General features: G+C 37.4%; 1 protein-coding gene across 1 annotated transcript in view; it reads left to right on the top strand.

Annotated features, from left to right (window-relative positions):
* Nucleotides 1-1285: 1285 nt before the first annotated feature.
* The window catches only part of CYYR1 (cysteine and tyrosine rich 1), a 105072-nt gene continuing 88239 nt past the window's right edge, over nt 1286-18118 (top strand). Inside the window, exons 1-2 of the mRNA XM_068546943.1 lie at nt 1286-1440; nt 6442-6544. Coding sequence (XP_068403044.1) covers nt 1368-1440; nt 6442-6544 — 176 coding nt within the window. The 5' untranslated portion in view covers nt 1286-1367. The remainder of the gene's footprint in view (nt 1441-6441; nt 6545-18118) is intronic.

Here is an 18118-nt window from a genome sequence, read left to right as displayed (position 1 = left end):
TTTAATATTTTTATCGATGATTTCCTCATCTTTGTATTTCTTCTCTATGTTACGAATATGCTCTCTATTTGATTGAACGGTCTAAGTTGTTTTTGAACGTGACCATTTTATAATTTTTCTGTAGTTTTTAAAAAATCTCAAGTCAAGCTTTATTTTCCTTTCCAGAAACTGTGAGGCTGTAGGACCAAGTGATGAAGTTTCTCAGAAGCCAAGGATTAAATGTTTGGATTCTAACTTAAGGGCAACAGGAAGCCACTGAGTTTTAAACAGGTGAATGAATGAGATTAAATCTGTAGTTTAAGAAGAAATAATCTAGCTTCAGTCTGGCTGATGTCCCTTGAGGCAGGAGAATGGTTATCATGGAGACTACAAGAGCCTATATTAGGGAAGAAATGGAGGCCAAAATGCGAATTCATTTGAGTGGGGATTAGGCGTACAATCAGTGGTACTTGGTGATAGACTGGTTTTTGCGGCTGAGGGAGAAGGAGAAATTGACCAGGCTTCTTGCTGGACCTGGTGGATGGTTAGCTCTGCAATGATGCATAAAACACAGTAGGAAGCTCAGGTTATGTTTATTTTGGAGGTGATGTATCCTTGCATCCTCTAATACCCATGGTGGCAGTATATTTATAAACTCCTAGCGGAGGACTGACTAAAGTGTTTGTGCATTTGAATTTTGATACATATTGCCACAGTGCTCTCCTTAAACCATACACTGTTTCTGTACTTTCCAATTCTCCCAGGTTTTCCTCACTGGCTTCTTTCTTTGTCTAACATCTTAAACCCTGAAAATTCCCTTCATTTGTGTAAAGATAAAATACAAAGCTTTTCTTCACCCATTACTTCCAAAAGAAAAATTGGAGGGGAGAGCAGGGCGATAAAGGAGCTTATTAAACTCCGTGTCGATAGCCAAAGGGTTAGAAAAAGTTCCTTCAGGAGAGGACCAAGCTCCTAGAGTCACTCTATAGAAGGAAGAACTGGAGCGTGGGGAGGAGTCGGGGCCACCCCCGCCCCCAGCCTCGCGTAGGTGCCACCCGCGGAGATGAAATGTGAGCCCGGGTGGCCGAGGACGCTGGGTCGGCCGCTTAGCCCGCCGCCCGAGCGCCGCGGGGACAGACAAAGAGACCTCCGCCCCAGCGCAGCCCCGCGCGGCGGCCCGGGCTCCCCTCGAAAGCTCCCAGGGCGATGGCCAGGTCTCCGCGCCACCCGGCTCTCCAGAGCGCTGCCCTCTCCATCTGACCGCCCTCCAGCTCCCCCGTCCCCTCCCGGTGCCGGGCTCTCCCTTGGCTCCCAGCCCTCTCTACAGACCGGTCTGTCTGTCTCTCTGTCCATCTGTCCTGGCGCGCAACCTCCGGCCACCGGCTTGGATGGACGCGCGGAGGGTCCCCGGGTGTCCAGGGGTCTTGCTTCCGAAGTTGGTCCTGCTCTTTGTCTACGCAGGTCAGTGACCTAGGGCGGCGGGAGAGGGGAAGGGGGCTCGGGGCGACGCTGGGGTCACACTCCGGGCAAACACGGGTTGGGCGGGATGCGCGGGACCGTGGTGGGAGGTCAGAGGCTGTGTGGTCCCCGCAGGCAGGAGCAGAAGCCCGCGCCCGCGCGCTACAGCCCTGGCTTGACCTCCACGCGGTTGTGTTTTGTCCCTTTCCTTACACGTTTCCTTTTTTTTTTTTTTTCTTTTCCTTTCTCTCTCTCCGCGAAGCAGCTACCCCGAACCCCACATTTAGGGGTTATTGTTTTTATTTTCTGGATAGCGTGCATTTTTTTTTATCAGTCGTATCCAGGACTCGGGAATTTGGGGTGAGAGTGGAGACTGAGCTGTGAGAGGAAAGCATGTTTTTTGAAAAGCACCTGAAGTTAGGGAGGCATCGCTGAGGTTTCAAATAAACTAATCTGATGACTTTTCCATTTCAGTAAATGCTACCCACTGGCCCCTCCACCTCCACATTCCGAATATTCCGGATTTTCCCTTTCAGAAATAAAAAAGCCTTAGACCTCTGTTTTTCTTCTTTAGAAGATGATCCTCAAGTGTGGTGGACAGGGTAATTGGAAGCTTTGAGTTGAAATGTAGGGTTTTCGAGAGGCATAAATTCACCCAGAATCTGATTTGTTTTCGCTGAATTTGTTAAGCACTTGCTTATAGGTGACGGGCATCTCATTTCCCTCATCCTAATTATTCTTAGCGAGAATTGCTAATAATTGATGAAGCAAAGCAGTTTTCTTGTTTTGTGACTGATGGGGAGCCCAAAATGGCCTTTCGTTGGTTATTCATGTATAAAGTTAATTACACATGCGGCTTTGCATCTGCTTCATATTTTAAAAAACAGGATAAAAGCAGAGTTCTTTGTAAGTGTTCTCATGTCTCTAAAGTCCTATAAGAAACACCACAGGCTTACCTATGACCTTGCAGTAGTAAGTTTATGTATAGCACTGTGACTTGCCTTTTGATACTTACAAAGATATTGCAACCAAAATGAAGACGTTCTTCAACATTCTTACCTGAACATCAGTAGAAGTGAATTTCTCATTCAACCTTGCCAGAAATGAATCACAATAACTTCTACAGAAGTTTCCAATCTGTTTATTAAAATGTAAATTAGTGGCTGTCTATAAGTCGTTTTAAAGATATTTTATTGTAGGGGAATAGCTGACCTTCAAATACAGAAATTTATAAAATAGGAAAAGTGCTTTCTATTTAATGAGGAGAGTCCACATTCTAATGTGTTTCCAGCACTTATTTCTTTTACTTAAGTCGTATAAGGTTTTTAGAATTTGAGCGTCTAACAGAATCAATTGCATTAATATTTGTTTTATATTAAAATCTCCTTATTAGTTCATTTGAAACAATGATAATTCTTTCCACTTCCTCTGTTTACCGAAAGAAAACAAAAATGAGAAAATAGAACGCAGCAAATGAAACTTTAATTCCCTTGCTCATCTTCAGTCACACCACTGAACAACTTTTTCTTGTTCTTTTGTCCATTTTATTCTCTTTGGTGAGCCGAAAGCTTCTAATTTGCACTTTTCCTTCCCTTCTTCCTGTTCCCCCAATGTTAAGTGCACAGCCCCCCCCCCCCCCCCCCCAGGATTCAGTAAACCTGCCCAGCTGGCCAGCAGCAAGCTTGATCAGTTTAAAAAGTTCTCATTCCATTCATTTCTTCTCTCCATCCACATCCCTCCCCAGTACGCTACAAAGTCATTGCAAGCCAATACTAGGTCGAGTTACCATCTTTGATAAGAAATGATTAGCTAATTGCTTTTGATATTAATTCCTGAACTCTATTTCAGAGGCCTTTTTATGCTTGCCGTATTCACTCGACTTAATATTTATGGAGTGAGATGTGTTGAATGATAACATAGGACAGAGGCCATGCTTTGAGTCTTGTCTGGGAGATCAGGTGTGCCCATTACTCTAAGGTATAAAAAGCTGTGTTATAGGAGAGATACACCATGTGCTCTAGGTGTTCGAAGGAGGGGACCTTATTGCTGGCTTAGGAGTATATGCTCCATGAAGATGATGTCTATTTTGTTTAGCATAATATTCTCAGAGACTAGCAAAACACCTGGCCCATACGAGGAACTCAGGAAATATTTGCTCAGAGAAATTTAATTGAGGAAGACTTTTTAGGACCTACACCTTTGAATTATAGGAAGCCTTGGACATAGGAGATGTAGTAGGATAGAGTGTGAACAAAGGCAAAAATCATGAGATTTGTATATGCAAAAACAGATAACACAGTTGGGTTGGAACTAAGAGATAAGGCTGGAAGTGAGGACTGGGGTGAGATGGGGGAACACTGCAGAAATAGAATTAATCCAGATACCCTGTTAAAAAAATTGCCAGCTTTAATGGGACAAAAACCTATGTAGATGCACTGTCCGTAACTGGAATTATTTTCTCCAAGGAAAATGCATTAAATACAGGTTCCATTCGTTAAGGAAATAAGAGCAAGGTTTCTATACCTGAAGCATCGTGTCTGACTGTGGAATCACTTTTGGGAAGGGATTCAACGAAGTGTTTATATTATTATCCAACTCCCACAAAGACAGGATTTGGCCAAGGTTTTAACCTTCCTGACCCTAGCCAGTGATTTCGGTCCCCTCCCTTTCCTTCCTTTCTGATCCTTAGCTATAGATTACAAGAGCCAATTCTGAGCAAGTGCTTGGAGCCAGATGCTTTCCTGTACTACACATTTCTTAAGATGGGAGCGGGGAAGCTTCTTCCAGATCCTGCCTTTAACTAAAGTCATTGAAGAAAATTGGAACTAGCTAATTTTCGAGGATGTTAACTTGAATATTAGTAATAATATTATTTATCTTCTGAGGGCCATTGGGATGTTTCATTCGTTTACAAGTGAGAAAATGCTTCTCTACTGTCCAAACTGTGATCTTTATAGGATTATTCTCAAATAAACCGGAGAAAGCAACTAACATATCAAAATAAGTTTGAGGTGTGGTTGACCCCCCAGTTTGGAAATGTTGTGATTGTGAATGTATTTGCCATACTATTAAACTTTCCCTTTTCAGTTGTTTAATTCTGGGAAGTAGACAAGAGTGCTGGAAAATGCCATAAAAAATAATGAACAATGTGTGACAGGATCTAGATGTTTGCTGCAGGTATAATCCAGCTTCTTGGCTACAAGATTTGGGGCTTGGTTTCCTGTAACATTGGCTCAAAATATTTTGATAACACCATGTCCTTACAATAACAGTAATTGAATCTTCGATAATCATGGAGAGCTTAATAAGATGTCACTGTCTTGGGCATTATCCAAAAGGCACCCCATGAAGCTATTTAAAAATCACTTGTCCTGCTCTGACAGAATAAGGCGGGATGTCAGCTCTCCCACTATCTGAACGGCTTTTAAGAGCATAAAGCAAAACATCCCAGCTAAGCGCTTGAGATAACTGACTAGTCTAAATATTTGACTTAATTAAACAGTACTAAAAATAAGAGCTATAGAAATTCCCTGGGAAAATGATAAAATAAACTGCAAAAAGCAGACACTGTCAATAAATCATTAGATCGTGTTTTCTGTCTTCAAAATTTTGGATTTAAGTAGAGTTACTGAATCTTACAAAGGTAGTTATTTTTTCCTTTCATGTCTTCTTACCACATCCCAGAAGAAAACACTAAGGTTTGTTCATTTATGAAGTAGAATAAAATTGAGGAAAAGAAAACATGAACTTCTGACTTGTTCCACAGAGGCAATGCATTATTGATAAAGGTGAAAGAAATTTGCTGGGTTTTGATCGCATCAATTTGTAAAGAATCATCTTGTCAGGGAGGTGATTTAAAAGCAAAATCTGTATTTTCCTCTCTAGACAAATCAATTACATGGACATGTAGGCATATATATAACATTTGCACTTTTATGTTATGACTTTGACAGAAAAGCAAAAGTCTTATATAATTTAGATAGTAGTTATTGCCTTCAGAGATTGAGTTGGAAATGACCTATTTTGTGATTCTTGAACATGTAACTTAAATTATCAGACTGTACTTAATGTTTTCCTACATGTACCTGAAACTCACGTATCCATTATAATATATACCATTGATTATAACTAAATGATAACCTTAACTTGTTAAACATAAACCATTTAGGAAGAATAAATAATTTTTTAAAGGTAGGGTAATTTTTATTTAACATTTTGGTATAATTTTTCTTGCCAAAAACATGGAAAAAAGACAGTAATTTGGTTTTGTCAGCTCTGGTATGTCCTTTTTAATCAGAAAATACATTCCCCTCTTCACATAGTGCTGTTTCATAGCTTATTGATTCTTAAATCTGGCATCAAATAAACTCTTAATTATTCACCAGTGAATTATCTATAAGAACTTTTCCCCACAGCTAACTAACTCATTACCTTCCAATCCAAATGGATTGACAGTATATGCAGACTCATCTGTGGTACCCTATGTATACAAACTGTAATTATGAAGGTAAAAAATGGTAGAGAAAGGAAAGCATATAATGCATTGTGGTGAAAAATATACATTACTTAAATATTATCTCCAGTTGATATTATTCATGTCAACAACACTTTCCATTAAATGTAGTTGAGAGTAGCACCCTAAAGTCAAAAGACTTTATCATTTAAAAATTATTGCAAGAACTGTGTTGACCAATTTAATGTCTGATTAGTTGGATCACTCATTCCTCCCTTCAATGTCTCATTCAACCAACTCTGACTACCAATTATGGTGCTCGATGGAGGAGGTTCAAAGACTGGTCTTTGCCTTTTCCAGATTTATGTCCAATAAGGAAGGAAGACTAGTTTAGATGCTTACAAATATTTTAGAATTGTGAGCACGTAAAATGAAAGTTTAAATGTGCTAAAGAGTGGTCGTTGACCGATCAAGATGTGAAATAGAGTGATTTTTCGTGAAGCTGGGATTTTCAGAAATGTAACTGCACGGATATGGTTTTTATTTTGTAGAGGATTGCCTTGCTCAGTGTGGCAAAGACTGCAAATCGTACTGCTGTGATGGAACCACGCCCTACTGTTGCTCCTACTATGCCTATATTGGGAATATTCTCTCGTGAGTACTAATCGAATTTGGCCATATTGATACTTTTTCCCTTGCCCAGTTATGTTTTCAAAAAGTACTAAGTTATAGTTATGAGTAGGAAATTCTAAGATTGGCTGTTGACATAAAATCTTTACTGGAGACACTCAACACTCATCACTATCTAGTGTATTGTATTATTTAACTAAATGTGCAAATTAACATACAAAATAAATTGCTTTTGTTAGAAGGGAGTTTAAAGAATATTTTTTATTGTCTAATTTGTTTTATGATGATAATAATGTAATAGTAATAATAATGTCTTAAGTAGACCATATTCATATATTGATCAATTTTTAACATTGTAAACTATATTTTTTTGTCTGTTTCGTTGAAGGATTAGTAAGTTAGAATTTGTCATTTAATGATAGCCACTTTATTTTGCCACGCATATATTTGTCTGACTCAGCCAGTAGATATCAGGGAAAAGAGACATTATGAATAAAAACCAGTTGAGATATGAAACGTCAGTTTTCTACATGATGCACCTAAAGCAACTTTGGGAAACAAGATTAGAGCCCAAGAAATCTAGCCTCAAGAGGGTAAAGTGATAACCAACTACAAAAATCAATGAAACATACATGCAGAAAAGGTGTTAAGTATTTCTCTCTAACAAATTAAGGATTTATTTTAGAGATGCTTCTAGGTGAAGGGAAATGGACGAGCAGAAGCTGTCTTCAGGGTTGTATGTCTGAGGACTGTGCAGCTCTCTGTTCCTCTACACACACCTTCAAGTTGAGAAATAGAAGGTAGAGAATAGGAACATAAGAATTTCACCCATGGGTGACCATCACCCATGGCTTTCAGGAGTCTGCATTTTGTATTTTTCAAGTGACTGTCAGGATGATTTGAAAGCTCTTCCATTGTGACTTAACTCGTGTTTTATGAAGGCTTACGTGGAGCCAGGAAAGATTAGGCAATAAGTGATGTGTGCCTGGCTATTTTAAGCATATATCCATTGAGATGGCTTATAAGTCATCCTCGGTTTCCTGAGAATAGAAAACCTGGCATCGCATAGACTTTCTAGAATCAAAGTGGGGCTGATCTTAGGGATCATGTCTCCATGAATAAGGCCAGAAAGAATCATACTTCAGGATATTCTTGAAGACTGTCATGGCGATGGAAGAAATGTCAGGCTGTAATAAAGATTGATGAACAGAATTTAAGCATTCTTTGAAATGCAAATAAACTCTAAAAGGTTTTAATTTTTTCTCATGGAAGATTTGGTGGAAAAACATTGTCCCTTTACATTTAGAAAACAGAATCAGCTCAGAATATAAATACATAATAATGTTTCTCATTTGTATATCACTTCATACTTTTTAAGTAAATTAAAATACTTCATTACTAAATTCAAATTTGATTTTTCCAATGATCTCCACATGCCAGAGGCTGTTGTTCCAGGTAGATGTGTGAGTGGGCCCCAAAGGTGGTATAGATTTGAGGAACCTGGGGTCAGAATGACTCCGATTCTTTGGTCCTCTGGCTCCTGGCCCATTTCTCTGCCCACTAACTACATCACAATGTGTGTGTTGTGCCCCTTTTTCTCACCTCATAGATACCTCCACCCTGATAAATATATATAGAAGACATAATTACTTACTAATCAAAATAGTTAAAATTTTTTTAATTTACAGTTGTGCTTTACATGTTTTATATTTGCAATCAGATTCATTTTTTATGGTACCTATCTTAGAACTAATTTTATCACTTGGTTAAAGTAAAGAATTCGTTGAGTTATATCTTTATCTGGGTTATTAGGGCCAGGTACTTGTTATGTTTGAAAAAAAGAATTGTGTTTTTTGGAGGGCGGAAATAAACACAGATGGCATTATATTTTAGGCAGTTAAACTGAATTTTCTGTTCAAAATAGAAACCACTAAGTAAATCCCTTGCTAAACAATTCTTAGAGAAAAAAAAAGAGCTTTAAAGTGTTTTCCCCACTGGATAAAGGAGAATACATTTTCAGGATTTCCAGTTATTGTTTAAGATTTGAAAAGAGTTAACTCCACCCAAAGCTTTTCTCTTTTTTGAATTAGGGTGGGTGTGTGGGGTAGAGAAAGAGAAAATAATTCCAAGAATGCTTACAAAACTTCTTTCATGCACATGTTTTCAAATATTGCTATTTTGGAACTCATAAGCTATGCTTCTTCTCTTCCAAGCATCCAGGCACATTCTTAGTAAAATCATTTCAATCATCTTAACAGAGAATTTAATCTTCGTGGTCATCAGTAAGGTAATAGGGAAGAAAGCAATAAACACAGTGGAATGTTTTGTATCCTAAATGAATAATTTTATAAATCTGGCTTCGAGTCTTGTTTATTTTCAAATAGAAAATGTCTTGGCTTAGCTTAAAATGAGCTAAAGAGAGTACAAAACACGATTTGGGTCATTCTAGACTGTGTGTAAATTGGTAAGGTAAGGCACACTTGATCCTTCTTGCTGAGGCCTCTCTAAAATAATCAGAGTAGAGGTATTCAGCCCTTAATTCCGTTTACTTCAACTGCTCTTTCTAAACTTTTGCAAATTAACTGTTAAGATTTGTTTTCAAAGATATCACAAGAGCTATCTTTCAATTTACCTTTTATATAGTTGGAAAGTATTATTTTACTCAGGTCTCTCCCTTTTACCCCCTTTTTATCAGTTAGGAATTTTAAAATTTATTTGTGTCTTGTGAAAACAATTTAAAAATTAAACTTTAAAAATAACGTATATACTTTTTAAAATTGAGATGTAATTGATGTGTAACATTATATTGGTTTCGGATGTACAACATAATGATTTGATATTTGTATATACTGCAAAATGATCAATACAATAAGCCTATTTGACATAAATCTATTTAAAATGGCATGCCTACTTTTGCTCATTATGGTCACAGATATTGACTTCCATATAGAAAAGTAACAGTATTATTTTCCAGAATTTAAGAATAATTTTTGCAAAAGTCAGCATATACTATGCAATCAGTTATTTACAAATTCATATTGAGTGCCTGTTACCATGGCAGCATAGGATCCAAAGATGAATAAATGATGTTCCCTGACCTTTACAATCTCACAATCTTATAAGAGAAGAAAATGTAGACAAATAATTCTTCATAGAATTAATCTATGAAGTGTTATTGAAGGGCTGAGAAGAGAGAAAGCAGCTAAGTGTGTGTGTGTGTTTAGAAAGAGATGTTTAGAGAAAGTCTCATAAATATGAAATTTGAACAGAGTTTTAAAGAAAGAGTAGATATTTACATAAGTGGACAGTGAAGAAAGGGAAGAGCATTCCAGACAGAGACAGTGTCCCCTACGAAGGCAAAGATTTGAGAAAGAAAATGGTCAGTTTGGGAAAACCCATGTTGTTCAGTGTTGCTAGAAAAGGAAGGTTAAACTTTGAATATAACATATAAATAAATAGGTAAGACAAAAGATACATCCTTATTTTACAGACTTTTATTGGTAGACTACATTCTTTTATTGGTTATGTCTAACAAAACTAAAATAAAATAGTGCAGTATTCTTCTGGAAATAAGAGCTGGTTTTATGTAAAATGGATGCACTCTTAGATACCACTAAGACAAGGGACAAAGGTGAGAAGACACCAAATGAAGATTATTTTTACTTATTCCATAGAGAAAATATTTAGAGTGAACACTTTGAGATGTTACACTATTTAATACCATATATGACGGAATATGTGACTTTGGAAATTTTTCTCCATTTTTGATCAGGAATGTAACTACCTGACAATTAGAAATCTCACTGTGTTTGAAAATGAGAATTGGGCCAATTTACAAAGTAAACAATTTCTCATCAAACTGATTCTCAAACATTTCATCCAGCCACTTTTCTCCATGGAAAATAAATATTCTGTGATGAATATGGAAATGGGTATTTCAGTTTTGCTGCTGATGAAATTTGACTGACATTTCCTAGAGATAGGATCCAACATAAAGATAAGGTTTATGGAGTATTCTTTAGAACTAGTAGAATTCAAGGGCTCAGAGGGTTCAGTTGAGTGGCTAATTACTATTACTAATGGGACAGACTAAAAGCAGGACTTTACTGAAAATGAAGAAAGAGTGTTATGTGACTAGGAGAATAATTGTACAATATTGAACATGAGCCAAATAATGACTGGGTTGGACATGGTGAGCCAGATGATAAGATATAAAATTTAATCCCCTCGTTCAGAAATAGATTTTTGCTTTTCCATGTTGCTTTCGTAGAATGCAGATATGTCTAGGGATCCTTCAGTGTGCCGTCTGGCCAACACAAAATCCCCACGGGGAAAAATGAAAAGGAAGAACTAATAACGGAGATGCTAGTGAGATTAAGTTTATTTCTTCTCAATGAAATGTAAAAGATGTATTGCCCGACGTTTTGCAAAGACAGCTAATAAATATCACAACTGTGATGTTAGAACCAGGTTATTCATGAACGCAAAACTGAGTTAAAAGATAAAGGTTTCATATTTCCAAATGGCATTTGAGGTCCCATACTCACTAAGTAGCTGAGCATTCTGAATAAAATAAGTGAGGCTGTTCAAATAAGGACAGAAACGTAATACAGTTTGAAAGGCCTTTGGCATTGGAAAGAACATTATTTAAATTAAATGAATTAAAATGTTCTTAGGACTTAGATATGGTAAAACACCTCCGAAAGGTACATTCTGAGCAAATCAAAGTTTGTGGGAGTCTTGTTTTTGTTTCAATAATGACAGAAAGATAAATAACTAATATAATGTTAAAATGAATATGAACTTGGTTTTAATATTAATGAGGTGACTTTTGGAAAGCACCAAAAGGGATGGGGGCTGGTTGCCAGGGAAACCAACCATGTGATTAGGGGGTTGGAACTTTCAATCCCAACCCCCGGACCTCTAGGGAGGGAAGAGGGGCTGGAGATTGATTTCAGTATCAATGGCCAATGATTTAATCAATCGTGCCTTTGTAATGAAACCTCCATGAAAATGCGGAAGGACAGGGTTTGGAAAGCTGCCAGATTGGTGAACACATGGAGATTTGTGCAGAATGGCGTGCTCAGAGAACATTTTTTTTTAGTTTAAGTAATTGAATAAAAAAAATTTAATGTAGTAACAGACAATGTTTGCTATAAGAAGAAAGTCATTGTTTCTCAGAAGACATGTATTTTATGTATTACATAAATACATTTTATGTATTATTAAGAGCAAATATAAATGTGTAGATATCTAGAAGTTTTTGAATCAACTCTATTCAATCATAACTGCCTTTGTAAATTAAGCTTCATTGTTAAGAACATAATTTGTTTTTAGGAAGGGCTAGATAAGTTTCTAAAACATGTTCCCAGCAATTTATTTCTATAATATGTACAGAGATATTCTGTGTTCTACAGCTGGTAATGGAGGACATAGCCATGAATCAAACACAGTTCCTGCTCTTGAATCGCTTATAAGCTACTGGGAAACATGAACTTAGAAAACAGACAGTTTAGCAGGCTGTGGAAAGGACTAAATGTAGTGGAATCAGAGAGAAGGAGTTTTTAGTCCAACTTTAGGGTGCTAGGAAGACTTCTTGAAGGAGAACAATTCAAAGAAGAGCCTTGAAAGAAACGTCAATTGATGAAATCCATCACTCACTTTAGTTAAAAAAACACTTAGCAAACTATGAATAGAGAGGAAAATTTCTTAACTGAATAAAGATCTCAAAAGGAAAAACAAACCCTACCTCAAGAACCATACTCAATGCTACACTGTTATGACCATTCCCTTTTAATGCAACTATAAGACAAGCTAGCATCTAGCACCACTCTATTCAGCATCTTACTGGCTTGGTCAGTGTAACCAATGAGACATATTAAAAAGAGATGATTCCAATTGGAAAGGAAAGAACTAAATTGTTATTATTTACCAATGATATGATTGCCTATACTCCTCAGACTATAAAAACAAATAAGACAATTCATCAACACTGCAGGATGTAAGATCAGTGTACAAAAATTAGTGCATCCCTATACATCAACAACACTCAGAAAACGTAAAATATATGTGTGTACACAAATCTCACAACACCAGAAACTAAGTACCTAGTAAGAAATCCAATAATATGTGCATGGCACTTATGGAGTAATATAAATACATAAAAGTTTCAAGAGATGAAAGGGAGACCTAAAGAAATTAAGAGATATACCAAATTGTGGATGGGAATATTGTAAGGTTGTCAATATCGGGTTATGTCAATTCTTCCCCAACTATATGTAAAATCAATACAATTCTAATAAAAACCCACAGGACCATTTTTTATTGAGTTTGACAGACAGAGCCTAAAATGTATATGAGAAAGAAAAGGGTGTAGACAAAAGAAAACAGTTATGATAAACAACAAAGTGAAAAGACATGCCTAGGAGACATCAAGATTTATTATAAAGTTATGGAAAATAAATAGTGTCATACTGGTTCACAGATAAACTGATAGAATATAAAGCTTAGAAATTGACTCATGATAATGGAGATGATTACTGATTACAAACCAGTAGAGGTGGGTTGATTATTTAATAAATGCTGCCAAGACAATTAACTATCCATACAGATAAACGTTAAACTAGATCACTCCATCACACCACACCCCAAAATCTATCCTAATGGACTAATTACATAAAGGCAAGAAGTAAACATTTACAACATTTTAAAAAAGAGTAGAATGGCATTATAGTCTCAGAATAGGAAAGATTTCTAAAATAAAATCTAGAAAGCACAAACTGTAAAAGAAGAGATATACTAAATCACTGAACTCTACACTTTAAAACGATGAATTTTATGGTATGTGAATTATATTTCAATCTTTAAATTTTTAAAAAATATATAAGGCAACAATTCCATAGGCGAAGTGTCAGGCAAATTCCCCACTTGGAGAAGATACTTGCAATTCATATGATTCACAAAAGATTAGTATCCATAATGCCTCAATAGGAAAATGGGCAATGTGCGTGCTCAAAAGAAGTAGTAGAGCAGAAAACCAGAAGGGCAATAAACACATGGAAGATGCTTCCCATGGCTAGCTAAAGCAGGGAAATGCAGTTTAAAATAGAACAAGACTATTCAGAGCTGTCAGGCTGGCAATACTCTGTAAGTCTGATAGCGCCAAGCACTGTGGGCCAACGTGAAAGGGAACTCACACTGCTGGTGGGAAAACACAAACCATTATCAACACTTGGGAGCAATTTGACCACATGCAGAAAAGATGAAGATGGGCATCCTTTAGGCCTTAGCAATTTACCCCTTCTACATATATTCCCTGGAAAATCCTCAAATACGCACAAGGAGACATTGTAATGTTGGTTGATATTATTTAAAATAGCAAAACATTGGAAGCAACCAAAATTTCTATCAGAGGAGAATGGATAAGTAAATTAGAGTATAGTCATACAGTAGAATGGGATATAGCAATTAAATCCATGCATGTTAGTGTATCATTAGAGTAAATCTCAAAACTGTAATGCTGTGTGAAAAAGAGCTAACAGAAAAAGAATGTGCCAAACACGATACTCTTTGCGTAAATCTAAACACATAAAATAATTCTGTATATTATAGAAACATGCACATGTGGTAAATATGTGGGGGAGGGAAAGGTACAGATGAATTTCAGTATTTCCCAGAACTGAGGGGTTTCCTGGGGTGCAGGACTTTCAGTGCTACAATTTGGGACAGTCCTGGGACAAGTTTGTCACCTTAGGCAGAGGAGTAGGAAGGAGACCTTCAACTCTAATATTTTATTACTTAAAAAATACAAATCTGAAACAGATATTATAAATTATTAACATGTAATAAGTATGGGTAGTGGGTATATGGGTGTTTTATATTAGTATCTATAATTCTCATATTTTGGAAAATCCTTATAATTAAAAGAAAGAAAACAATGAAAAAGTTTAATGAAGACAGTAAGAGATCACGTGGATGCCTAAGATTTTAAGACCAATTTCATTGTGTGGGTTTTCCAACACCACAAGCAATTAACTCAGTTCTGACACTATGTGCCTGGAGAGAACATCAGATCCACAGGTTACGGGTCCAGTCCTATAAAACTGCTCACACCTCCACCAACTTTAGCCACCAGTTGCAAGTCCATGGTGTCACCTGAGCTTCTGAACTATAAATTAGAGGTTTCAATGACCCTAGGATTCTGTAAATTTGCTAGAGCACTCACAGAACTCAGAGAAACATTTTACTTACTAGAAAAAAAACATTATAACTCAGAGACAGCCAGATGGAAGAGCTGCATAGGGCAAGCTATGGGGAAAGGTTTGAAGCTTCCATGCTCTCTCCAGTCATGTCCCTCTCCCTAATTCTCCACATGTTCACCAACCCAGGAAGCTCTCCGAACCCTGTCCTTTTTGGGTTTTATGGAGGCTTCATTACATAGACATGATTGATTAAATCATTGACTGTTAATGATTTAACTCAATCTCCAGCCCCTCTCCCCTCCCTGGAGGTCCGGAGGTTGGAATGAAAGTTCCAACCCTCTAATCACAAGGTTGGTTTCCCTGGCAACCAGCCGCCATCCTCAGGTGCTTTCCAAAACTCACCTCATTAACATAAACTCAGATGTGGTTGAAAGGGATTTGTTATGAATATTAAGACACCTTTATTACTCTTATCACTTAGGAAATCCCAGGGGTTTTAGGATCTCTGTGCCAGAAATGGGACAAAGATCAAATATTTACTTGTTAATATGAATATCACAGCACCTTGTTAACACGAGGATCCTGACTTGGTTAGGTCTGGTGTGGAACCTGAAATTTTGCATTTTTAACAAACTCCCAGGGGGTTCTGATGCTGCCCATCCTACAGGCACGCTTGTAGAGGGGGCTGGTGCTCTTTGACAATGTCCTGTACTGCAGGGCAAAGTGATAAAAGAGACTAAGAACTGGGGCTAAACAAGAGGAACAAGTACAAATCAAGTCTGAAGTTTTGAATGATTGCGTAGATAGTGTGTTCTGGGAACTAATGAGGAACATTCAAGAAGGCTTAGAGAGGGGAATGAATTCCATTTTTAATATGTTGAGTAGTGGAGAGTGGGGGTAGTAGGCTTTATAGCCTATAAGACAAATTCAGTGAACCTTTCGTGGGTGGAGTGCACCAATTGACCCTCATTGGCGAGCCTGGAGCATCACATCTAGATTTGGGAGTAAAAAGCCTAGAGGTGCTGGTTGAAAAAGGTGTGGGGGGAGTGAATGGGATGTTCTGAAGAGAAGCGTAAGAAAGAGAACAGCAAGCCCACCATGGAGCCCATGAAAATTCGGGAATACACTGTCTTTCTCCCCTTTCTGCCTCTGATCAGCCTCCTGAAAAGTGTTCTACATCTATTTCAGCTTCCCTAAAAGTGTTCTCCATCCCTTCAAAATTCCTTCACTGTTAAAATTGATCTTTCCTGCACTGATCAGCCTGAATACACCTTCCATGGTGGCGGGAACAGTGAATACCTTAATTCTCTTCTACGTGCTTTTTGTATTTTAAATTATGTAAAAGATAGGATTTGTGGTGTTTTGGTTCATTCTGAATTGAATATGTTGTCATAACAAAGCAGTTTATGTGAGGATCCATCTTTATTTATTCATCCATGAGATTGTGCCCAAAACAAATCAACTCACAGCTGGTCATATATTCCAGGTTTTAGGGGCTACCTTCATTTGATAGAAGTCAGAGTTGGATATTATAAGGGAAAGAGTGTTTAACGGTGGCAGAAATTATTAGCGGAAGGGAACTATCATTTATTTAATGCAATCTCTGTCCCAGATGCTTAAAATATATTAGTTTATTAATTTTCAGAATAGCCCCCATTACCTGGGTATTATTCTTCTTCTCTGTACAGATGAGGAAGTTGAGACTCAGAGTTAAGTAATTTGTCTAATTTCACACAGCTGCTGTGTAATAAGCTGGCATTTAAAACTATGTGTGCTTGACCTTTTTCTGCTACTCCCCACTGGCTCCCGAAGAACTGATGGTTTCAGGATGGGAAGAATGAAAACTATTTATTGCTATAAGAACTTATGAAGATCTAAACATCATATTTTGGGGGGAGCTTTTTCTTAACTTCAATCTGGATTAAATTCCCTCCTATATGTTGCCATATTAGTATCCTTTCTCTGCCCTGCTATTATTTATCACATTATTCAAGTTCCTAAATGATCTGTCTGTCCTTCCAAGAGGACAAGAAGCAGGTCTGCCAACTTACCATGGAAGGTACGGGGCCTGCGCAACTGAATGATCCAGAGTGGATCATTTAAACACAAGTAATCCTCCATTTAAGCACGAAAAAGCTGACATTTTGTGAGTTCTAAATAAATATGTATCATCCGGGTAAATATTTGCTTAGAAATATCAACTCATAATTCAAATACGTTATTGATTTCAGAGAATTTCTTTCATGGGGTAAAAATCAGGTATCATTACAAAATAAAAGGAGTGATTTCTAGGGAGTCAGCCATCACTTTCGAGTCACACTGTTTATAATAAATTATAATCAGATGATAGGAATTAGAAGTCAAAAGGCAATTTGATTATAATGATTTAACGTCTTGTCATATTTCATTGTAGAGCACATATTTGAATGTGCTCTAGCCATGCTCAGTGCTTCAGTGGAAAAAGTTGAAAAATGGCTCCACTACAGAAGATCCAGAACCCAAAGGTAGAAGGTGCTTTGCACTGAAGTTTGCCTCAGGCATATACTAGGAGGCCTAGCTTTGGTCCTACCTACCTCCCATACAGGCTTTTGCACAATTCACATATTTGAATATGTTCTATCGATGAGACAGTATGATCTGCCAGCCTGTGACTCATCAGACAACAGGCTCCTGTACAACTCTATTCAGCTGCATAATTTTTGGAGATAAAATGTTTTATCGATAAAATTGAGGAGGCAAGAATTATGCACACACAGTGATTTTTATTCCATTATATTGGAAGAATTCTGATGGACAGCTGCTGGCCAGAGCACACTACCTTCCAGCTGTCTCCCAATTGCCAAATGTTAGGATGAACACACCCATAACTAATGCAAATTTCAGAGGGAGATGATAACCACATAAAGTATCATGGGATGCCATCAGAATGTTCCATGGGTGAAAGCCTTGGCTGTTTAACCCACAGTAGCTCAGAGATAAATAGAATTTGTAGTTTAGATATGCATTCTTAAGGAAAAAGAAAGAAGAAAGAAAATCGTACAGGAAACAAAAAGATGTTTTTCATACCTCTGCCCAAATCTGACAAAAATAGAAAAAAACATGACAAATTACTTCAAACACACTTGGTATGAATTCACACTGTCAAAAAAGGTAAACAGAATGATATCTCTCTGTGCTTCATTTTGCAAAAAATAAGTGCTACCTGTGGTTGCAAATAACCAGCTGTACAGGGAGACCTTCAAGATGGTGGAGGAGTAAGACGTGGAGATCACCTTCCTCCCCACAAACACATCAGAAATACATCTACATGTGGAACAACTCCTACAGAATACCTACTGAACGCTGGCAGAAGACCTCAGACTTCCCAAAAGGCAAGAGAGTGCCCACGTACCTGACC

The sequence above is a fragment of the Eschrichtius robustus genome, chromosome 6 (genome assembly GCF_028021215.1).
Source record: "Eschrichtius robustus isolate mEscRob2 chromosome 6, mEscRob2.pri, whole genome shotgun sequence".
Classification (NCBI taxonomy): domain Eukaryota; kingdom Metazoa; phylum Chordata; class Mammalia; order Artiodactyla; family Eschrichtiidae; genus Eschrichtius; species Eschrichtius robustus.
This window is presented reverse-complemented; position numbering and strand designations above follow the sequence as displayed.